Source organism: Erpetoichthys calabaricus, unplaced genomic scaffold (assembly GCF_900747795.2).
Source record: "Erpetoichthys calabaricus unplaced genomic scaffold, fErpCal1.3, whole genome shotgun sequence".
Classification (NCBI taxonomy): domain Eukaryota; kingdom Metazoa; phylum Chordata; class Cladistia; order Polypteriformes; family Polypteridae; genus Erpetoichthys; species Erpetoichthys calabaricus.
In genome coordinates this window covers 74,550-99,719 of record NW_026261601.1, presented here as the reverse complement: position 1 = coordinate 99,719, position 25,170 = coordinate 74,550, and the positions used below count along the sequence as shown (strand labels likewise).

Sequence of the window (25,170 nt, the reverse complement as noted above, 5' to 3'; positions counted from 1 at the left end):
TAAAAGACACTTTATGGAGCACTGATGTAGAATATCGGCTGCAGGAGTAAAATGGATTCTGGAAAGAACGAGTTTATTCTTGCTTGTCTTACAATGTTTGAAAGTTGAAGTCAACATGAGGTATCAGGAAATGTCCTTATGGTTGAGATAACAGAGAAAAAATTCACTTACCCATACCAGTGAGGAAAAGAAAGAACCTGCGATAGCCAAAAAAAAAAATCCAAGCAGTGGAATGAAAGATCACCATATACAACCATCTTTGGTATGATGTAATAATGGCAGAATAAAACTCTATTTAGGGGAAAATGAACAGAGCCTATGGATCAACAGGCAGTTCTGGCACTATTTCCTAACACCTTTAGGCATTTGTACTGGGATGACAATGGTGCCCTCTCTTTGCTTATCCATGTCTTTCATTTCCCAGTGCTAGTGCATGACAGGCAGCAAATGTGGCTTGAAAGCTGTGCCAGACGGACCTACCCTCCTCAACTTGTAATGTCATTCTGTTTCACAAAATAAAGGCGGTTTGTTGCCATGCACATGCCTTATGTTTTAGTCGATCTGTAAGGATCTAAATACTCTAAACAATGGAATGGAGACAAACCTGTCAAAGAGAACCTCATAAAAAAATACAGCTACAATGAACTTTGGTTCACTTACTCTAGGAAAAAAAAGAAAAGAAAAACAAAACAATAAACCATTATTTGATCACTCAGCCCGAGTGAAATACTGACCTGCGTTCTTAATGAAAGACAAACATCTCAAACGACGCTTGAAGGGCGTGTCCGTGCGATGTGGGCGGGTGACCGGCGCATTGGGGGCGTGGCTACACATGTATTTGAACAGCGTGTCGAAGCGACTTGGCTCCACTGTTCCAGGTCTTGGAGAGAGTCAAACATGTCAAAGTGCGGGGAGGTACAGAGCTAACACAGGCTTTGCCGTTGGGAGCAAGGGCCACAACCTCTGCGAGCGTTTGCACTTGGAAAAAAAAATCTTCCTCGATTTGTCGGTTTATCCGCACCAAAGCGAGAGTTAAGAGTCCGAGATCCCTGCGCCTGACAGCTTCTCTCCAGCGATCATCTCAGCCCTGAGTAAGAGCATCGACATGGATGACAAAATCCCAGTAAGTATAGGGGACACGAAGTGCCAACTGGAGCATTACGTGACTGTTTTACATTTCTTAATGAGGTGCTTCGACCAGTGAGATGGAGGTGCAGCCCGCACCTTGCAATTGTGCCAATAAATTGTCACAACTCACCAGGTTAATATATCAAGAACAATATGGGACATCGTAGTAAATATAACATGTTAAAGGCAGCGTGTGGCGTAGTGGTTTAAGGCACTGACTTCAACTTCTGATGTTGTGGGTACAAATCCCGCTCTTGACAGTTTGTGACCCTGAGCAAGTCACTTCACCTGCGCTCCGATTAGTACGCCACAAAAAATGTAACCAGTTACCTTAAAGGCGTGTAGCCCAATAACAAGAGTATAAAAATGACCACCAGTCCATTCATCCATTTTCTAAGCCAGCTGGCTCACTCACAAGTTAGTAGGAAGAAACTGGGGTCTCTCTGGCCGAAAAAACAAAGGTGCGCAATGAGCGCTGAACGACGATCAGCATTAATAGCAGGCTTTTATCAAACAATCCACATATTATTTTGGTGACTGCTATGCTCAATACTTTGTATATAATCACTCATGCAGTATTTACATATTGTACGGCTCGCGGAGAGCTTAAACCTGCTGATGTGACGGTCAGTTCGTCCACACGATCGCCTTCATCAGCCTCTTTAAGTCTCCGCGTCCGGGCGCTTTTAGCCTTGCGTCCGTTACTTTCCCGTTAAAAACTTCCAACATCACCAGAACAGAAACATCATATTTTTTTCACAATAATTAAGCAACCAAACTCCCTTGATGCGGGTATTTAATGTTTCATGCGCCACAACTTCGGATCAGCCTGATGATTTGCCAATATAAATTGTATCACATTGCACTAGTGCTCATTATTTATTATTCCAACCCTGAATAAATGACTTCATTAAAGAAGTTCGCATTATCGCTCCACGAAATGCAGGATCAGAACAACAGAGGAAAAAAAAATCCCTAAAGCCCCTTAAGTCCACTAGTTTCGAACACTCCGTGATTAGCGTCGCGGACCGGTGGATGGACATGGAGGTCTTTGCCGCTGATTGGTGCTCCCAAACTTTTAAAAACAAAGGCTCATAAATTGCTCTTTAGGATATATGGTTCTACACAGAACCATAGCTAGATAAGAACCTGTGAAAAGTTCTTTCCGACTGAAGTTGCTGCTTCAGCTTTCCAATGGTTCCCATGCACTGCGTGGGCAAAGCAGAAATCTCTAATTGTATGCAGCGACGGTCATTTAAAAATGCGATCACATTTAGTTACTTTGGTGTGATGTCCCCGAAAGTCCGCCTCGTTTAGGTAGACGATGTTAATTTCTCCTTGGGATTAATAAAGTATCTATCTATCTATCTATCTATCTATCTATCTATCTATCTATCTATCTATCTATCTATCTATCTAGACGAGAACACACCAATCGCACTCGGTTGCGGACCAAGGGAACGGTACGGCAGCAAGTGAACCCTGGAGCGCTTCGCATGAGGGCTGAATGCGATCCGACACGGGACCGGTCTAAATGCAAGAACTGCTGTGCATTGTGGGTGAAATTGTCTATTTTTGTGCTCTACTATGGAAATGTAACCAATTGTTTCTCAAATGTTGTATGTCGCCTTGGATAAAGGTGTCAGCCAAAGAACACACACATATTGTGGCTAGCGCTTTGAGTACTGACAAAAGCGCTAAATGTAATGAATTATTATTATTTATATATATACCAATTATCAAGTGTAGCAGAGAGGAAGGCTAGGGACCTTCAAAGTCTCTACTGTAATTTTGAGCTTCTTGACTGAATGTCCTGTTCTCGTCACAATTTATTCTAATGTTCTAATTTTCAGTCCATGTAAAGGACAAAATCAGTAGCTGCGAAGTGGCACATCACAAATCCATGTGTAAATATCGTTAAGCAGTGGAAATGTGGCAATAATATAGAGCGCTCCTCCGAAGACTACTAGTCTAACTCAACGTGGTAAACAATTTGCTTACGAGATTCGCAGTAAAAAAAATATTTGAAATACGTCGTTGTTGGGCATTTTGTGCCATTGAAGGGCGAGCGGCTGTGGTATAGCGCCTAGCACTGAGGGTTTGAATGCGGCAGTTGCGCACTTGTTAACAGAGCTGGGTCTAAGGATATACTTTCAACTCCAAGCCCGAACCCTTAAAAAGTGCCGGTTTGCTGTCATACGCCAAAGGACACTCGCGTTAGACGTCATTTGATGACCCATAAGCTGCCGCTCTGTGGAACGCTTGAACCCGCACTGAGCACAAGAAATGGTATAAAGGATTAAAAAAAAAGGTCGTTGCACCTATTCAGGATTGGGTTGGGTAGTGGAAGGATGCGAGGAGTCCAGCCGTGAATTCTGATGGACTGTAAGTGTGCAGAGTGGTACGAACAAAACCTTAGTGTGCTTTTGTAGCCAGCAGCATCGAGAACCTGTAATTCAAGGCCGCTCTAAGCCGTGGCTGCCAAATGTGTCTTCTGGGCTGTTTAGTGAAAACGAAGTTGGATGATGATATCAGAGTCTGCGCTGAAATCTGTAGCCTGCAGCCGTTCTCTTTTTTCCTACACTTCATGGCGTTTGCTTAACGACTCGAGAAAGTGGCAACGTTTACAAAGTGACGGAGACAAACAACCGTGGGGACAGCGAAGCGGTCCAATAATTAACGTTGACCGCCGACGTCAGAACACTTGAGGTGTCAGCTAGTCCACACAGAGCGCCGGGCAGGACGACAACCCCCGCGGGATTCGCTGGTTAGGCCCGCCGACTCAGTGTAATCTGCGCCGCTGCAATGGACGAGATATTCTGCTGTCATCACGCGGTCATGAGATAATCACGCATTCATGATCGGATTCGCCAAAAGCTGGACTGTCACTCTGTAGCCTACTCTGCCTTCTATAACATTGCGGCCGATTGTGGCTTCCCAGCGACTCTGCGAAAAATGGGAATATAAGGTAAAAAGGGGGCGGGGGGGTAGGGGGCTACTCGATTATTTTGGCTGGTGGGATGCAGACCACTGATCTCCATGAAAGCCCGAATAACACAAATAACACCGCAAGGCTTTGGAGAGAATCGTAAGAAGTAAGACCTTAAAATGAAATATACTTACGTGCTGGTGTAGAGAGAACCGCTACTCTCCTTACCAGAATTCGGTGTCAGTTCTTCCTGGCTTCAGGGCGACCTCGTTGGTTTAGCAGACTGAGTCCTCGGTCTAGGCACACAGAGATGGTCACCCCAGTTTGTGGACTACTTGCCAATTGTATTTTTATTTCTTTTATAACACAATGGTGAAGATACAACACTGAGATACCCAAGAACACATCTCTTTTTTCTTCTACAGTTTTTCACCCATTGCTCCTCCCTTTTCCCTTAAATAATCAGTTTACTTCATTAAAAACCTCCTGACATGAACTCAGCAAGTAGGACAAACCGTCAAGAGACGGGCCGTTAAAAATATCAGGATTAAAACTGTCATCGGGATCTTTAAATGGACCCAAAGACTGGAGCGCTGAAAGGAAACTGCGTTACTAATGAGGGAGACGCGCTTGTCACAAATTACTTCCAGTTCAGACCACCCCTTGTACTCAGCTCACTTGCATAAGACCCCCAATCCTTCTTTCAATCCGACATTAGTCTTCAACTCCTATATATCAGTGGCACTGTCTTTAATCATCATCATCATCATCATCATTACATAGCATAATTTACCACTCTGAAACCCAATTTCCCCACTTAAAGGGAACTGAAGCCTACACTGGCAACACTGGCTGCAAGATGGAATCCCATCAGTCAGTCACCTTCCATCCCCTCCTCTCTCTCTCTCTCTCTCTCTCTCTCACAAGCCGTCACCCCCTCCTCTCTCTTTCTCGTTCTATCTATCTCATTCTCTCCCTCAATTCTCTCTCTCTGTGTCTCTGGTGGCCTCTCCCACCCTCTACCTCTTTCTCACTCTCCAGTTCGCTTGATCCACGGTTTCCTTCTCACTCCGAGTGCCTGCCTGGCGTACGCAGTCTGCACTGCTAAACTCGTTGTGCCGTTTTGAGGGACTTTCATGGCAAAGGCAGCTCCGTCCGTTTCACTGAATATGAAAGGGAATGGATTGTCCTAAAGAAGGACACTCTTCAGTTTGGTCATCGAGATCAATAAACTGGGCGAAGTTCCAAAGTCTATTGATCGTGCCTGTGTGTCGTTCATCAACAGGGCTGCCAAGCTATGTTTAAATCACAGTGGGAAAGACACTGGAGATGCTAGGAGCCTTAGAATCAACGGATGGAAAAGATGAGATTGCCCAACACAGAACCAGAAAGGGTGGGCAGCCAGATGACCGAGGTCTCCAGGACTGTCATTGTGTCTGACTTTGTCTGTTCTAACTGACTGCAGACCCCCAAAAGTTTATTTTCTGCAAGGATGCTGCTGATTGGAGTTTTTTTGTTTTCTTCTCCTCCATTGTCATCTTCACTCAGTTCAACAATTAAATTATTGGCCAGTTATTATTAACTTCTGTTTAAGTTAATCAGTTTAGAAGTACTTTGGTTTAAACACGCGTCTGCTCATTAGCAATTGGTAACGCTCATAATTACGTATACGGTATATGAAGAGAAACACAGTGATAACAGACTCAGTGAATTCTTTCTTTCTTTCTTTCTTTCTTTCTTTCTTTCTTTCTTTCTTTCTTTCTTTCTTTCTTTCTTCACTTCATATATTCTACTTTTTCAAAGTCTTTTTTATTGTGTGTTGTGCTTGTTTTCCACAGAAGAAACATGCAATCTACGCTGTAGAAACCCATGGCACCGATGACTTAAGTAAACCGCCTCCTGATGGCAAGGAGAAGAAGTACAAGGGCCTCTGGAAGAGGAAGAAGGCAGGCCGGAATATGGACGATCTCAAGAAGGAGATTGACATTGTAAAGCACTTTACTTTCAAATTCTTATTTATTTATTTGTTTATTTATTTGTTCACCTTTCTTTGGTTGGACAGGCTAGCTAAGACTTACAAATTTCATATTTACCACCACTGATGGCCCCCTAACCTGCCTGTCCCCATTTAGGTGGTCTCTGATGTTGTCACTTCTCTTTGTTTTGGTTTTAGCCAACATGGCCTACAAGGACTAAGCAGTTGTCTGTTTTAATGAAGACATTTTTGATATTACAAGGGAACTGAGTGGAGCACGCAGGCTGTGCAAGGCGCTATATGAGACTCTTTGGCAAGCTTTTCATTTCAGGCTGCTCTTGCTCCATTTTACTTTTACAGTATATGTGGATTCCTTAGCTCCATAAAAACATCAAGCTACTTACAGTGTGTGCTTCCACCTGTCTTCATCGTGTACAGCACACCTGAGAGGGCACACTGTCAAACTCACAAAGCAGTTGGGCACAGAGTGGTACCAAGTGGGCACATCAGGGGGCTGTGATGAGTCAGTGTGCCAAAGTGGGATATGAGCAGTCCTTCAGGGAGCCCAATAATCTGCTGTGCTGTGTCCAGCTCCAAATACTTACATGTGCTGGGACAATTCACTGGTGTATATGTGGGGGGTCCGATAGTGAAGTACTCTGAATGAGCCTCTCAGCAGACAGAGAAGTGAGGCGTAGCAGGAGCTGACCTAAAGGTGTGATGAACCTCTGAGGCACTTTGAGCTCCCAATAATTCTGTCAGACTCTTAAGGAGCAGGACACCGGCAGGTTACAGAATGGAGCTCGTAAGATGTAAGATCGAGCAGCTCCTGAGGAATAAAGAATTAGTGAGATGTTACAGGAGAAGAGACACAATATCCTGATGTGCCAGGACAAACTGCTAGGAGGTCAGACAATGAATTTCTCCATGTGAGGCTTCCCAGTGGGCAGAGTAGTGAGGTGTGGCAGGATCAGACTTCAAGGAGCAGCATATCAAGTGATGGATAGATCTCTTTGAGGTATGCAGTCATATCTTGTGAAATGTGACTTGGTCAGACTACTGTGATGTGACCAGATGAACTGCATGGTGCAGGGCATGGCTCCTAAAGAGTGAGTGACCTACAGAAAGGTCTCAGGATCAGACCTCCAAGGGAGAGGATGTGAAGGTTTAACAGGATCGGGTGCAGACTTGTGTTAAGCTGGGTTGATAGTGCAATGTCACAAAGGGGGGGGGGGGGGGGGGGGGGGGCTTTTACTACCCCTACAAATGATAAAGCACCGGCATAACCCCCACAAACTCAACCTAAGCGCCATTAGGTTTAATAAAAACAATTCCAGACATGAAAAGACTGAGGTACAAACCAAATAGCAGCTCAGTCCAACAAGTGGCGCGTTTATTTAAAATAAATCTTTACTCGATACGTCGTAAAGTTTAACAATCCCGGCGGTGCGAGGCGTTTAAACACCGGGGTTCTGGGGGCCTCGAATAACCAACCCAAATTGTTATCTTAATACATGCTCCGTGCACAGTAAAGCCGAGGATTTAACATCTGATCGTTTTCATCTCTTTCTCTAGCCGTTGAAGTTTTCCTTCACCTTGTTTTCCGCTATTGTTACGGTCGCTTTCTTCATTGGGTAGTCCATCACTCTCAGTGCACCTCGTCACTTTACTTCTCTTTCTCTTTGACCAGGTGGAAGTGTCGATTGGCTTAAAGCAAAAAAGTCAATGTGTGCGGAATCCAAGTTGATTACTGAGAGCTTTTTTTAAACCCAAAGCAGGCTACCACGTAGAGTTATAGGCTTGGAGCGACGCGATTTGTTTACGTCATCAACGTGTACCCCGTTTACACTTGGCTGCCTTGTGTTACAACGTGCTGACCTGATCGTGGGTTGAAGAAAGGCAGGCGCCACATTTCGCATGTATGATCAACCAAAAGAACAAATGATTAGGATATGAGTCTCAAAGCACAAGAAACAGAGCGCTGATACCGCGAGGAATCGCTTAGATTCTTAGAATGATAAAAAAAAGTCCAAGAACGGCGCACAACCCTCTGACTAATACCTGCCATTTGATTGACTTGGGTATCTTGCGGCTCTTGCGCATGCTCAAAGTGGTGACCAGTGGCGCCACGGGGGTTGGTGTAACGAAGTGTGCTAACCAAAACCGGATTAAGACCCCAACAGTACTTTAAATAATGCGGTGCGTGGACACCCTGCCGTTTAATACTATGCGGTAATTTCCACTATTAAAAGCGCTCGGAGACTCGACCTTTGAGCTGTTGGTTGGTGGGGGATGTTGTTAGGAGCGTTGGTCTCCTTTGGATGATGACTTGATCGTTTCATCGAGCGGAACGTGGGCAATTTTCAGGGACTCTTCAAACACAGCACACATTTTTTAAATAGACAATAATTTAGGCATCACTTCCTTTGATGGTGTCACCCGGTGCGGGCCAAACCCCCCAACTGACGCCACTGGTTGTGACCGTCGGATACGAGTGGAATAAAAAGCTACCCAGAATTACTTTGCAGAGCGACAAATTTAATTTAAGAAACACCGGAGTCTCCATTTGAAGCGCATGCTGTAAACGTGGCACTTGATGGCGTGAGGTTTAGCTTGGGACCAGGGATTCACCAATCAAAACACAGCACTCGCTTAGGCCCGCCCCCTCAGCTTTGACGAGTGAAAGTGACAGTTCCGGGCGGATTGCAAGTTGCGGCGGCGCCACAGAAATAAATAACCGGAGAAACAGTTAAATAATCACATCCAAAAATAAGCTGCAAAGTATATTTCGTGACACATTAAATTAGTTATACTCACATTTCATGTTCTTATTGTCTCATTGTCACTTGCCTGTTTATTGAATTTTGTCTGACATATTAATAATTCATTACATTTATATAGCGCTTTTCTCAGTACTCAAAGCGCTATCCACACAGGGAGGAACCGGGAAACGAACCACAATCTTCCATAGTCTCCTTACTGCAAAGCAGCAGCAGCAGCACTACCACTGCGCCAATTCCACAATTAAGCGTGCTTTTATTTTCATTTTATTCACACATTGTTTTAGCTCTCGTCGCAACTATTTTTACCAGAAAACAGTTCCTGTTTCAAAACAAGATCGGAATCTCTAGATATGCACTGAAGGGTGACTGCAGTAAGAACTGCAGCGATGTAACTATATGTTGGTTAGAAATGTCACCAATTGTGTGTCACCTTGGATTATGGCCGCAGCCAGATAAGCAAATGTAATAAATGTTGCTGCTCCATGATTAAGATAGTAAGGTGTGACAAAATGAGACCTCCGAACTGCAGGGCTTTGGGTGTGTATAGGATCAGGCTACCGGGGAGATCGATGGTGATGTATATGCCAGAATCGGATCACCAAAGAGCAGGACAGTCTCAGACCTTCATGAGATAAAGTTCTAGCAACATCAGGCTGTTTAAAGGGGACCAGATTAGGCATGTGAAGAACCCTAACTCTAAAATACAGAGTACTGCAACATCCAGATCCAGTCAGATTTTCAAGGAGCAAACAAGAGTGAAGTAAAAACGACACACCATAAGGAGCAGAGAACAGGGACGGGACTCCAAGGTGCGCAATATTCAGAGATGCAAAGGCAAGTTTCCAGGGCGTAAGGACAGCGTGAAGAAGCTCTTAAGATGTAGGACTCTGGGGCAGTGGGGCAGCTCGAGTTCGAGCCACGCGGGGCGGGGCGGGGCTTCAATTTGCCGCCCTCCAACGTATCTGAATATGTTAACCTATTTAAATAAAAAATTAAAATGACGTATAGAGAAAAATTAAGGTACATTTTGCATAGATTTATTTATATACAGATAAACAGCAATATTTTTTTCACATATAATTATTTATAAGCATCAACTAGACAAGAATATAATATAGACGCACTGATATACCGTGTTCTATTAGTGTAATATAAATACGCTGCGAAAACCAGAACCGGTGTGGTGTACAAGTGATAGGTGGGGATGAGCAAGAACGCATTAGCATTGATAACGTAACGATATTATACATTGTGAATTAGTTGTTTATCTTCCTAGAAATTAATTTCGGTGTAATGTTTCTGTTTATTTTTGTTATTGCCTCATAAATTTCAACTGCTGTGTCTGATGCCGTCACAGAAGGACTGTCTGAAAATGATTTTTGAAGCATTTATGGATGAAAATCAGAGAATTTGACTTTTTTCATTCATGAGTGATGCTTTTCCGAACCCTGCTGCTTACACGTGAAGTGTTCTGAGCCTTTTGGCCAATAATGCCGTCCCCAAAAATGTGCCGCCCGGGGCGGACCGCCCCCTCCGCCCGCCCCTAGCTACACCACTGCTCTGGGTGTGTTACGGTCCGGCAGAGGAGTAGAGAGAACTGAGGTGTACAGGCGCAGGTCTCTAAAATGTAATGTTACTGACGACACACTTTTTGTTTTTATTTTATTTTATGTTTTTATTATTATTATTTTTTATTTTTATGAGGCCTCGTGTTGAGGTGTGACAACATCAGTAGCCATTAAAGTAAGGAATTCAAGTCCCCTACTGAAGGGCTGTGACGCAGGTAGACCTCGCTGAATGTCTGCTCTGACAAGAGCAGTTTAGGCTGATTAGGAAGTTTTTGGTTTTTAACCTGGTAAATGCATAAGGCTGTACACCCTTAGCTAATCGTGACTGTCATTATTTTGTTTTTGATCTTGTAGGATGATCACAAACTGACTGTGGAAGAACTTATTGATAAATACGAAACAGATCTTGTAACCGTAAGTGTGACTTCTAATTGAATTCTACTTCATGTCCTGCTGCCTTACTGGTATCAGTGCTGTGTGGCTCCTCACAGGTGACCCAAAGATTCATCTGCCTAACCTTTAAAGATAGGAATCTGACTGAACTTTACTGAATTTATATGATTGGCTTCAACATGTTCTGCTCCTGCAGGGTGTGACCATCTGAGGTGGACACGCTCAAAATGGGCAGCAAACACTAGTAGTGATGGTGGCAAAGCTCGTGTCTCTTTGTTGATGGCGCTGCTGGTGTAACAGGTATCACCTTTGATCAAATCTAAAGTTCCTGCAATAACAATATTGGCAGGTTTTATTGATGGATACACTCCCTGATACCAAACCCAGGGTCAAATTACAAAAACTAAATAACAAGTAGAGAGAAAACCGCAGAATAAAGCAAAACAAATACACAACCAACTGTAATAACTTAATAAAACACAGCAGCATTGGCCATTGTGCCAAAGGTCACCCCTGAAAGTTGAAGACCCTGCTGAATGTGACATGTGTGAACACTGCTCAGCAAAAGCTTTGAACCATTTGGCACAGGGGTCCTGCTTGTCATTTTGAAGAGAGCTGCTTGTGCTGTCACCCGGGACCTAATGGCCCTGCTCATGGTCTTGGTGACTTTGTTATTCTTGATTGCCCACTGGCTGACTGTGGAACATGTGACCTCTGCTTGACACTTGCCATGCTGACCTTGTTGACTTTCTAACAACGAATCTGCTGCTCGCTGACGGCTTCAGTCAGTTGGTTGTGTGTCGCCGTAGCTTGTTGGTGGCTGATGTCACTTTGTCTTGAGTGGCTTTGATCACATTGTCAAATTGCTTTTATTTGTTATGGGATCTTAGAACAGGTGTGACCTGCTTTTAGATAGATAGACATGAAAGGCACTATGTAATAAATAAATAGATAGACGTGAAAGGCACTATATAATTGATAGATGTGAAAGGTACTATATAATAGATAGATATGGAAGGCACTATATGATAGATAGATATGGAAGGCACTATATAATAGATAGATAAATAGATAGATATGGAAGGCACTATATAATAGATAGATAGATAGATAGATAGATAGATAGATAGATAGATAGATAGATAGATAGATAGATAAGGAAAGGCACTATATAATAGATAGATGTGAATGACACTATATAATAAATAGATAGATAGATAGATAGATAGATAGATAGATAGATAGATAGATAGATAGATAGATAGATAGATAGATAGATAGATATGGAAGGCACTATATGATAGATAGATAGATAGATAGATAGATAGATAGATAGATAGATAGATAGATAGATAGATAGATAGATAGATAGATAAGGAAAGGCACTATATAATAGATAGATGTGAATGACACTATATAATAGATAGATAGATAGATAGATAGATAGATAGATAGATAGATAGATAGATAGATAGATAGATAGATAGATATGGAAGGCACTATAGATAGATAGATAGATAGATAGATAGATAGATAGATAGATAGATAGATAGATAGATAGATAGATAGATAGATAGATAGATAGATATGGAAGGCACTATAGATAGATAGATAGATAGATAGATAGATAGATAGATAGATAGATAGATAGATAGATAGATAGATAGATAGATAGATAGATAGATAGATAGATATGGAAGGCACTATATAATAGATAGATAGAGGATTTTGCTTGTCCCAAGTGGTCCTTTTGATAGGTCTGGCTTGGCTCTGGGCACTTTGTCACAAGGATTCTTCTGCTTGTTCTTCTTCACATATGTCCCCTTACCTTTACGTGGCTGTGTTGTCCTGTGTGATGAGCTCCTTTCCAATGTCTCTGGTCACTGTTGCCCATGTTAATGACTGTGTGTACTTTGACATGTGCGACCAGCTTCTGGTCAAAGGTCTCAGACCTGCCACTTGCTGAAGACCCTTGTGACTGCTGACTATGGCCGCTTCCTTCTCCGTCACACACTTTTCCTCATTGCTTTTGTCCCTGGATGATTATATTAAATAACTTAGTCACATATGGCCTTTGACATTTGTCACATGTGGCCTTCTCCTGGTCCCATTACTTTTGCTCCACTGGTCGGGCTCTTTGCCAGGAGGGCACTTGGCTGGGTGTTTTCCCTTGGCAGCTCCTCAGCTACCTCTCAGTAATTGATGTGCTTTGTCTGCTTTTAAACCGGTCCTGTGCAGCTCAGTCCTGCTCAGACTGGTGTGAGCCGACACACTGCAGGCCTTCTCAGAACAAAGCTTCCTGATGCCTTGGTGAATACCAGTTGACGACTGTAATGCTCTGGGCTTCCATCAGTCTGGCAGTTCCCTTTAGTGTGGCTGCTGGTCGCCTGCATCTCCAGAGCTCACTGGACAGCTGTCTGCTCCCTGGGGCTGCAATTTCAGATGTCAGCTTTACATAAACTTCATATGGAAATGAGCTCTAAAGAATAAGGGGGTCATCATCAATGAGATTTTGATGGAACTAAAACCAGTTTTCAAAGGACTTGGGGCATTTGATACCCCCACAAAGTGACTCCAGCCAGCAGAGACCCCTGCTCTTTAAATCAAAAGAATTGTTGCCCACTGTGTTGTAAGTCACTTTAATAATAGCAACACGAGGGGCTCTGCAGAGCGAGTGCTGCAGAACATGGGGCAACGACAGGGGGGGGTAGTGGTGAAGGCTTCAGGCCTCAAACCCTGGGGCAGTGGGCTCAAACCCCACCACTGACACTGGGTGACCCTGAGCAAGTCACTTCACCTGCCTAAGCTACATCTGGAAAAACAAAAGAAATGCAACCAATAAGCGAGTCAGCTAAATACCTGAGTGTAAGGCCTTGGAGGTTTCCCTTTGTATCAGTCCTGTTTCAGCACAGGCCAGCCTGCATTCTCAGGTGCCTCCACCATGTGGCGCTCTGGCTGCAAAGGGGGCTGAGCCTATAAAGTGGGTCCAGCGTCACGAGGAGCTTTAAAGCCTGTCCTTCATCCTTTGTTCACCTTTTTCAGTAGCACTGTCATTTCCAGCATTTTTGATAACCTAAACCTATTTTGGGACCCTCCTACCTACTTTTTGCCCACCAGAAATTTTCAATTAGATACAGAATTTTTTTGGGGGGATAACAATTTGGTACACTTTAGAAATCCCTGAGGGGAAATATATATATATATATATATATATATATATATATATATATATATATATATATATATATATATATATATATATATATATAGATAGATAGATAGATAGATAGATAGATAGATACTTTATTAATCCCGATGGGAAATTCACATTCTTCAGCAGCAGCATACTGATACAATAAATAATATTAAATTAAAGAATGATAATAATACAGGTGAAAAAAAACAGACAATAACTATGTATAACGTTAAATATTAACGTTTAACCCTCCTGGTGGAATTAAAGAGTCGCATAGTTTGGGGGAGGAACGATCTCCTCAATCTGTCTGTGGAGCAGGACAGTGACAGCAGTCTATACATACAGTATATATATATATATATATATATATATATATATATATACTATATATATATCTATATATATATATATATATATATATATATATATATATATATATATATATATATATATAGTCATATGAAAAAGTTTGGGAATCCCTCTTAATTCTTTGGATTTTTATTTATCATTGGCTGAGCTTTCAAAGTAGCAACTTCTTTTAATATATGACATGCCTTATGGAAACAGTAATATTTCAGCAGTGACATTAAGTTTATTGGATTAACAGAAAATTTGCAATATGCATCATAACAAAATTAGACAGGTGTATAAATTTGGGCACCCCAACAGGGATATGACATCAATACTTAGCTGAGCCTCCTTTTGCAAATCTAACAGCCTCTAGACACCTCCTATAGCCTTTCATGAGTGTCTGGATTCTGGATGGAGGTATTTTTGACCATTCTTCATACAAAATCTCTCCAGTTCAGTTAAATTTGATGGCTGCCGAGCATGGACAGCCTGCTTCAAATCATCCCATAGATTTTCGATGATATTCAAGTCAGGGGACTGTGACGGCCATTCCAGAACATTGCACTTCTCCCTCTGCATGAATGCCTTTGTAGATTTCATACAGTGTTTTGGGGCATTGTCTTGTTGGAATATCCAACTCATGCGTAACTTCACCTTTGTGACCAATGCTTGAACATTATCCTGAAGAATTTGTTGATATTGCGTTGAATTCATCCAACCCTCGACTTTAACAAGGGCCCCAGTCCCTGAACTAGCCACACAGCACCACAGCATGATGGAACCTCCACCAAATTTGACAGTAGATAGCAGGTGTTTTTCTTGGAATGCTGTGTTCTTCTTCCACCATGCAAAGCCCTTTTTGTTCTGACCAAATAACTCAATTTTTGTCTCATCAGTCCAAAGCACTTGGTTCCAAAATGAATGTGGCTTGTCTAAATGAGCATTGGCATACAACAAGCGACTCTGTTTGTGGTGTGAGTGCAGAAAGGGCTTCTTTCTCATCACCCTGCCATACAGATGTTCTTTGTGCAAATTGCACTGAATTGTAGAACATGTACAGATACACCATCTGTAGCAAGATGTTCTTGCAGGTCTTTGGAGGTAATCTGTCATACAACATCAAGTCAATGACACTTCTGGGCTATTGATCTGGTCAGTTAAATAGCAGAGGGGGTTGTTAATCAGTTTCAGCTGCTTTGGCGTTAATTAAATTAATTAGAGGAGCAACAATGAGAAGACCCCCAAAACAGGAATGGTTGAACAGGTAACATTTTTCCCTCCTCATCTGTTTTGTCACTCGTTTTGCATTTGTCTACAGTCAGTGTCACTACTGGTAGCATGAGGCGATACCTGGGCCCTACAGAGCTGGCACAGGTAGTCCACTTCTCCACGATGGCTCATCAATACGTATCATTGCCATAAGGTTTGCTGTGTCTCCCAGCACAGTCTCAAGGGCATGGAGGAGACTCCAGGAGACAGGCAGTTACCCTCGGAGAGTTGGACAGGGCCCTTCGTAGAAGGTCATTAACCCATCAGCAGGACCCACTGGTATCTGCTCTTTTGGGCCAGGAGGAACAGGATGAGCACTGCCAGAGCCTACAAAATGACTTCCAGCAGGTGGCATCTGGCTACGTTGTCCCCCATATTTCGACCCCGGTAATTTTCATCCCAACCACACACATTTCTCCACCACTATATTTTGCCCCAGTATTTATGTACATATCTATAATTGCAGTGAAAAATGTAATAAACCTTACCCAAAACTGAAATTATAAAAAGTTTTTATATGACTTACAGATCAACATGCTCCACTGAAAATAGTGGAAATATGGATTGCCTCCATAAGAGGTGAGTATTGTACTTAAAATGTAATCCGTGTTATCTGATACAGTATTGTACAATTGTACTGGATTTTGCACGTTTTTTTTGCCAGCACCACAGCCGTTTCAAGACGTGCTTTTCTGGTTTATCGGTGGTGTGTGGCCGTGTTAAAGAAGCATCAACACCTCGCAGACAATGCAATATCAAAACTGTTGCGAAATAAAAATTTCTATATGTTTTCAGAGCGTTTCATTTAAGTGATGCACTATTGCTAACTTTTTATAATTTTGCTACAAAAATGTTTAAATTAGGAAAGTTAGTTTTGAACACTGAGAGCAATTATTCAGTTTATTTTTTCTAGTAACTTCTAACACTCAAAACGTCTGGGTGTGGATATTAGAAGTTATTGGGGTGGGGGAGAAATATCATGGACGCGAAATTTCCATAAACTCCAACAGGGTGGCCACTAGTGTGAATGTCTCTGACCAAACCATCAGAAACAAACTTCATGAGAGTGACCTGAGGGCCCAACATCCTCTAGTGGGCACTGTGTTCACTGCCCGCCCGGCACCATGGAGCTCGATTGGCATTTGCCATAGAATACCAGAATTGGCAGGTCCACCACTGGTGCCCTGTGCTTTTCACAGATTAGAGCAGGTTCACCCTGAGCACATGGGACAGACGTGAAAGGGTCTGGAGAAGTCATGGAGAATATTATGCTGCCTGTAACATCGTTCAGCGTGACCGGTTTGGTGGTGGGTCAGTGATGGTCTGGGGAGGCATATCCATGGAGGGACGCACAGTCCTCTACAGGCTAGACAACGGCACCTTGACTGCCATTAAGTATCAGCATGAAATCCTTGGACCCATTGTCAGACCACTGCTGGTTCAGTGGGTCCTGGGTTCCTCTCGGTTCACAACAATGCTCAGCCTCATGTGGCGAGACTATGCAGGCAGTTTCAGGAGGATGAAGTAGTTTATACCATTGACTGGCCCCTCTGCTCACTCGCCTGACCTCAATCCAATAGAACACCTCTGGGTGGGACATTATGGTTGAGTCCATCTGACACCTCAGACTGTCCAGGAGCTCAGTGATGCCCTTGTCCAGATCTGGGAGGAGATCCCTCAGGACACCAACTGTCATCTCATTAAGAGCATGAAAACTCCCCCCCCCCCCCGACATTGTCAGGCATGCATACAAGCACGTAGGGGCATATAAACTACTGATTACGATTTGGAGTTGCTGCAATGACATTTTGTCCAAATGGACTCGCCTGCCTGCCACATCATTTTTTTCCCTTTGACTTTCGGGGTGTCTTTGAATTCCGCCCTCTGATCATTTTCATTTCCATCAAATGATGTGCCATCCTAACTCATTACCCAGTCCAGATTAGGAGAGAGAGCCAGCAGGATTTGTTTTCCCATTGAGATCTGATGTGTTTTCAAAGTGTTCCTTTCATTCTTTTGAGCACTTTATATATAAAGTATGTATGTGCCCCTTGTCATTTAGTTGAGTGTCCCCACACTGGCTGTGGTGCCCCAAGTGCACACTCTGCTCTCTCCCAGCTGCGGGGAGTCTTTTGCATAAGCAATGGGACTAAAAGCCAGCCTCAGCATGCCCATTTAAGGGGGTCCGTGGCAGGAAACTTGGCTAAGGCCCAACTGTTTATTCTTGTGACTGAGAGTCCCAAAAAAGCACTTCCACTAGAGGGGGATATACTTCCAAACCCTGGCTAGATAAACTGGCAAACACAAAAAAAAATAAAAAGGTTGGCATTTGTTGAAATGATGCTGAGTAATATTGTGAAGCTCTGAAGAGCACAATGGCAAAACTGAATTGTATACAACAAGTCCCAAAACATAAATTCAATGAATGGTCACGAGCAGAGTAAAATGTCAAAATATCCAACAAATTCCATTTTCTTCTTCTTCGTCTTTTGTCTGCTCCCGTTAGGGGTTGCCACAGCAGATCATCTTCTTTCCATATCTTTCTGTCCTTTCCATCTTGTTCTGTTACACCCATCACCTTCATGTTCTCTCTCAGCACATCCAAAAACCTTCTCTTAGGCCTTCCTCTTTTCCTCTTCCCTGGCAGCTCTATCCTCATAGTCCTTCTCCCAATATACTCAGCATCTCTCCTCTGCACATGTCCAGACCATTGCAATCTCGCCTCTCTGACTTTGTCTCCCAACCGTCCAGCCTGAGCTGAACCTCTAATGTCCTCATTTCTAATCCTGTCCATCCTCGTCACGCCCGATGCAAATCTTTGCATCTTTAACTCTGCCACCTCCAGCTCTGTCTCCTGCTTTCTGGTCAGTGCCACCGTCTCCAACCCATATAACATAGCTGGTCTGGCTACCGTCCTGTAGACCTTCCCTTTCACTCTTGCTGATACCCATCTGTCACAAATCACTCCTGACACTCTTCTCTACCCATTCCACCCTGCCTGCAGTCTCTTTTTCACTTCTCTTCCACAATCTCCATTACTCTGTACTGTTGATCCCAAGTATTTAAACTCATCCACCATCACCAGCTCTATTCCCTGCATCCTCACCATTCCACTGACCTCCCTCTCATTTACACACATGTATTCTGTCTTGTTCCTACTGACCTTCATTCCTCTCCTCTCTAGAGCATATCTCCACCTCTCCAGGGTCTCCTCAGCCTGCTCCCTACTATCGCTAAAGATCACAATGTCATCAGCAAACATCATAGCCCACGGGGACTCCTGTCTAATCCCCTCTGTCATCCTGTCCATCACCATTGCAAATAAGAAAGGGCTCAGAGCCAATCCCTGATGTAATCCCACCTCCACCTTAAATGAATCCATCACTCCTACCGTAGACCTCACCACTGTCACACTTCCCTCGTACTATCCTGTATCACTTTTACATACTTCTCTGCCACTCCCGACTTCTTCATACAATACCACAACTCCTCTCGAGGCACCCTGTCATATGCTTTCTCCAGGTCCACAAAGACGCAATGCAGCTCCTTCTGGCCTTCTCTATACTTCTGCATCAACAGCCTCAGAGCAAACATCGCAACTGTGGTGCTCTTTCTTGGCATGAAACCTCCAACAAGTCCCGTACACTGAGGGAAAAAAAAAATAAAAACAATACAAAAAGTTCTAAAGAGCAAGAACTCCCCACGCTCCCTGAGCACACAATAATATAATAATAATAATAATAATAATACACAATCCCATGACAAACTCTAAAAACAGAGCAAAATGGTCAAAATGCTGAGAATCAAAATTGCAAATCAGAGCACAAACAAAAGTGACGCTCACCAGTCTCCATAGCGCATTCACAGTGAACTGCCAGGACCTGTGGGAAGGCAGAGGGCAGGTCCTGGCGGTGATGGGTAGGTGGCTCCGCCTCTTGGGGGACAGCCCACAAGACACATGGAGCAAGAACCCTATCTGAAATGTAACAAACACAAGCAGCCTGTGCCAGTGCCATGCAGAAGTGACGGGAGCTGAAGGTGCGAAGCTTCAATTCAATTGAAGGGGGAAATTGGGTGTGCCAGCAGGTTTTACAGTAGGACCCCGACTTAAAGTCTGGTCATCCATTCCAACCTGGTTTTCAAAAATGCCTTGCACACCCTAATTCCACAAGAGAGACTGGGGTATTGGTCTCGGAGTTACCGGGTTGGCAGATGAGATGTGTGGCCATGTAAACCCTAAACCGGGTTACAGTTGTAGTCTGCACATGATGGCGGCACTCTGTCACCTTCACATGAGCTTACAGCGGCCACGGGTTGGAAATACTGGAAGTGTCCACCAGATAAATTTCCAGAGGCAAATGCTGTTAAAATGATTTGTCTCAATATTTCAGAAATCGCTACATTTACATTGATGAGCTGAATGTACAGTAGACCCCTGTGCAGTCGCGGTTCAGTAGTTCACAGATTTTTCCTTAGAACCTAACTAGAGGCAACCGCAAATATCCTAATTTTTTAAGGCTTTTTTCGTGGCAATACTGCACTGTAGAGAGAACACAAAGCAACTGTAGAGGAAAAGGTGGCTTGGGATGGCGAAAGTAGCCAATCTCTCCTTGCTGCTGATTGGCTGCTGCTCTATGACGCGTCTCCAGCAGATCCAGCCCAACATTCCCGTATCCTAACAGTTTAGCTGTCTCAAGTGTTTCGCTGAGCATTCTCGTGTTTTTCGTTTTGTTCTTCTTAAAGCCCTAAGATGCCACCCACATGCCCTGCACCTTCTAAGGCTTCTGGCAATGAACCTCAGCGCCAGAAAAAGTTTAAGACACTCCAGGAGAAGGTTGAATTATTGAATTTGCTCCTGGAACTAAAAAATTATGCTGCACTAGCCACCTGAGGAGCTGAAAATCCTTTGCTTTGCAGTCATTATTTTCATTACATACCTTCATCATACTGCACAGCTAATTCATCATCATCATCATCATCATCTTCAATCAATATCATTCATTACTGGTGAGTACTCGTACATTTTACTCTATTTTTATTAAATTACTACATATTTACCCTACTTATACCAAAGAAAACGCACTTACATGAATTACAGTACATATAGGGGTAACGCTGGTATTTGACACTGTGGGAAACAGTACTGTACAGTATACGGGGTTACCTTTACATTCTTTTATTTAGGATAATGTATTAAGCTGAGTTTGAAATTAAATGAAAGTGTTTGGGGGGCATATATTCAGGGTTTAAACTATAAAAATAGGCATTTTTTTTTTACCACATCCTAAATTTGCGGTTTTTCACAATTCGCGGGTGCTCTAGGAACGTAACCCCTGCGAATTTCGGGGGTCATCTGTACAGTGCTAGTTTTGCGGGTAATGCATTAAGACTTTTAAAGTAATTTAATGAAGCACTTATCTTATTTAAATGACAACATCTGCGTTATTATCGTGCCCACAGCACTGGACGCAAGTCATGAAGCTCACAGATGGGTACACCGTTGCTCCCTCTGGGCTCAGTGGCAGGCACCGCTAACAGAAACCCAAAAATCAGGCATCAGTTTAGTTGCCAGCCCATTATTTGTTGCAGACATGTTGAAACAGCGTGGTGAGCAGGTGACATGGCAGCCCAGGTTCAATCAGCGGGTTGGGTTGCCATAGGTCGAGGATGCAGAAAGGGGGGTGGATGGGAGTTACTTCACAGCATGTGAAGGGTTAAACTTATTTATCAAACTCAAGAAAATGGCGACATTTGGCCATTTCTGGCCCATCTCATTTATGGGCTGAGGATTTAATAAGAAATGCTGGCCAGTCAAATGTGCGGCTCTTCATACAAGCGATTACAAAGATTACAGTTTATGATACATGGCTAACGTGTGTAATTACTTACTTACTTAATAAATAACTAACATCTGTAATTACTTTTTTTGTAACTAAGTCACTTTTAAAAGTAACATTCAGACTCTGCTCGGGAGACACGGGGGTCATGGCAGCGGTTGGTGATTTTTAATGTTGTTTAGGTTTGGCTGAAGGAGGACTCTATAGGTGGGCTCACACTATAAATGGGGTACTCTATAAGAAAGCAGAGTTATACCTTACCCGGCTTCCTCACCTTATCCCAGTTTTGTGTGTGTGTGTGTGTGAAAGCACTCGGTAGACGCAGGGCAGGAGACACCCCTGGACGGAAATGCCAGCCAATCAAAGGGCACACTTTCCCCCACAGACCCTCATTTATTTATTTGTTTAGAGTTGTCCGACATGCTTATCCTTAAGGAACAAAAGAGGAAAACCCACTGACAGGTGGGCACTCTGGGCAAACTTCACTCAGGCTGTAACCTTCAGTTGTGAAGTGTTAAGGCTCAGTGAATGCCATTCGTTAGCCTGGGTGGCAAACATCAAGATGGAATAATGCGTAACAAGTAAAAGATGCTCTCTCTGCCATGATCATGAAGGCACTCTAATGAATGTGTCCCTTTACCATTTGCTGTTCTGTCTCTGCATAAACTCTCACTTCATTGCCAGTGTGACCCTTCATTCTGGTTTCTCATCCAAGGAAGGAGCTACCAACCATTCCAGCTGGGATACCAGCTCATTCATCTCCTCACTCACAGGCCATTGTGTCAAATGAAAGTTAATAATCATTACATAATATTCTCAAACATGCTTAATCCAGTTCAGGGTCACTGGGGATGGGTGCATGTCAGAAACCAACCAATTCACCGTAGGGCGCATTCACGCACACACAGGGACAGTTAGAGGAAAAGGTACAAAGACACCAAGAGAACATGCAAGCTTCGTGCAGATAGCGACCACGTGTGGAAATTGAACTCCGACATGCTGGAGCATTGTAGGCAACACTAACCACCTTTATTTAGGGGAAACACTAACCACATTTATTTAGGGGAAACACTAAAAACCTTTAGTTAGGGGCAACACTATCCATCCTTAGTTAGGGGCAACACTAACCACCTTTAGTTTTTAACACTGATATCATGCGGATGGCAACTAGGCTGAAGCTGCAGAATGACTGACCTGACATCTTCCTCGAATTGGAAAATGAACGGAGCCCCCCATGTGTTCATGAGACGAGCGTGCTGTGCGTGTGCTTAGTATGTGCAGCAGCTCACAGGCATGTCCCCAGACAATGGGCTCCACACTCCGAGAATTTCAAGAACGCCTCTTTTCCATTCCAGTAAGACACATGGACTCGCTAAGCAGGTTGGGCAAGGCAGGCTTTTGAGAGGAATTTCGGAGCCTTGTGGACGCATTGTGTTACCTGAGTGTGCAGCTGCTAAAAATAAATCCATCTGTGCGGCCCAAACTGGTTGGGTTGGAAAAGCATCAGAGCTTTCAAAATACATGGGAGGGTGGCCTAGAGGCGAAAGTGAGAGCCCCTCCGGACACCAGGAGATCACAAGTATGTGCTGACTGTCAAAGGTGAGGAGCACAGTATGTGCCGATCGTCACACATATGGGGGCAGAGGTTTGACAAAGCGCTCAGAACCTTCACTAAGTTCACATGTTGTTGTGTATGGCGCTGCACATACTGAGGACATTTACCGTACATGTGATATGTAAATAGCAAGCCAGGCGGACTGGCAGATGTTATAGAATCAACGTGGACAGCATCTCGTGGCAGATGACGTTAAATGTAAATGTCAAGTGTTAATATGTCAGAAGTAGAAATGTGAGATCTGAATGCACAGTGGGAGGTCTGAAAGTTGAAAGTCCTCCTTGTGAGATGGTCCTAGGAGCCGTATGGGACTCATCCCTATCCACTGGCCACCTGGACTGTGAACAGGAGCGATCAACAAGCCTGATAGGACGTTAGGTTTCCAACTGCCCAGACATGTGGAGTACAAGTCTAAAGGGGGAGTACAGCCGCCCTGACCCCAACACTGACAGACAGGGCACAGGTTTGGTCCACACAGCACAGCACACAGTCCCTTCTCTCTCCAGCCAGTCCTTCCGTTTCCACTCCTCCTTCACGAGCTTCGTCCTCTTCCTCCCGACTCAGGCCATTGAGAGGTGGCGACTGGCTGCTTTTTCAGGACAGCTGGAAGGAGTCCAGGTGCCCAGCGACCTTCTTCTGGCAGCACTTCTGGGTGTGGCAGAGGTATTGCCAAATAGGGCCCTACAAGTTTCCAGGCACCCCTTGGCGGTGGCCACAGGCCCCAGCAGGGTTAAGCTTCCATGCTCATGACCCATGGTAAGAAGCCAAGGATGCTGCCCTCTGCCGGTGCAGGGGGGAAACGGTCTTGAAAATACTCTCTCTCCCAGTCCTTCCATGGTCAAGGCATCCCGGGTGGGTAAGGGTCCAACACAGGGGTTATTCTTAAGCTTTATGACACACACTTGAGGCTTCACCTGGAGTACTGGTTTTCATTTTGGTCTCCATATTACAAAAAGACATAGCAGCACTAGAGGAAGTCCACAGACACAAGGAATAGATGAACGAGTAGTCTGGTTAAGGGAATAGGACTTTAGGAACCTTCATATGTCGACCTGATGTTATTTTGGACCATCTCTGAAAATTGGACTGAAAAGCTTGCTGGGCTGAATGGACTTCTTCTTCTTCTTCTTCTTCTTTCGGCTGCTCCTGTTAGGGGTCACCACATAGGATCTTCATTTTCCTATTTTTGTCAGTAGTACTAGGGTGTTGTACCGTGTTAGCCATTATGAATGTAGAGAAAAGCCAAGCAAAATGACACCTTTTATTGGCTAACTAAAAAGATTACAATATGCCAGCTTTCGAGGCAACTCAGGCCCCTTCTTCATTACATCTTGATTACATCTTGCCTGGCTTTTCTCTATTTTTGTCAAAAACACTTTTAATGTTATGATATTGTAAAATATAAGATAGAGTAAGAAAGAGAGAGAGTGAGGGTCCAAGTTTGGACACCCCATTTAATGGCAGTTAAGGAGAGCTTATGGAAGCTAATTATCCTCAGGACAATACCTTCAGTATGCCTCTTTGACAGGGAGGTCTTTGTATAATAAGCATCATGGGAATAGTAGTCCTATTACTACACCTCCTCCTTTTAGCTTTAGTCGTCTTTTCTTTTTTTTTTTCTTTCTTTCTTAACAACACATAATGAACACTTTTTTTTTCTTTCTTTCACACAGCAAAACATATGCAACCACTTAGATTTAGAACACTTGTGCGATGTTATTTTCTCTGATAGTTCACAAATCCATTCTGTCAGGCGCTTTCACCATTCGACCAGACCTAGTAATAGTTCCTGTGGGTCGAAGATGGCTTCTATTTCGTCTGAAAGTACCCCTATCTGTTTCTACCACATATGATCTGGGAGTACTGGCAGACCTGACAACTGCACCACTAGTTCCTTCTGTAGTGATCCAAACCTTCTGTCCAGGTGTGAGTTGTGACAGAGGTCTGGACCTGTGTCTCCTGTTGTAATATTTTGCCTGCTGACACCGTCCCTCTTCATCCTTCTTTCGAAAAGCAAGCAGGTCCGGCCACTGAGGATCCATTTTAGCTGTTGGTTGGGGTAGGGACGTACGCAGGTTTCTCCCCATTAGCAGTTGGGCTGGTGAGAACCCATGTTTCAGTGGAGT

At 43.6% G+C, this 25,170-nt stretch overlaps 1 protein-coding gene across 1 annotated transcript in view; it reads left to right on the top strand.

The window, feature by feature from the left end:
- The first annotated feature begins 862 nt into the window (after nucleotides 1–862).
- LOC114643427 (potassium-transporting ATPase alpha chain 2-like) overlaps nucleotides 863–25,170 on the top strand; it is a 71,370-nt gene continuing 47,062 nt past the window's right edge. Inside the window, exons 1-3 of the mRNA XM_051922007.1 lie at nucleotides 863–1,123; nucleotides 5,896–6,045; nucleotides 10,738–10,797. Of these exons, the coding sequence (XP_051777967.1) occupies nucleotides 1,106–1,123; nucleotides 5,896–6,045; nucleotides 10,738–10,797 (228 nt within the window). The 5' untranslated portion in view covers nucleotides 863–1,105. The remainder of the gene's footprint in view (nucleotides 1,124–5,895; nucleotides 6,046–10,737; nucleotides 10,798–25,170) is intronic.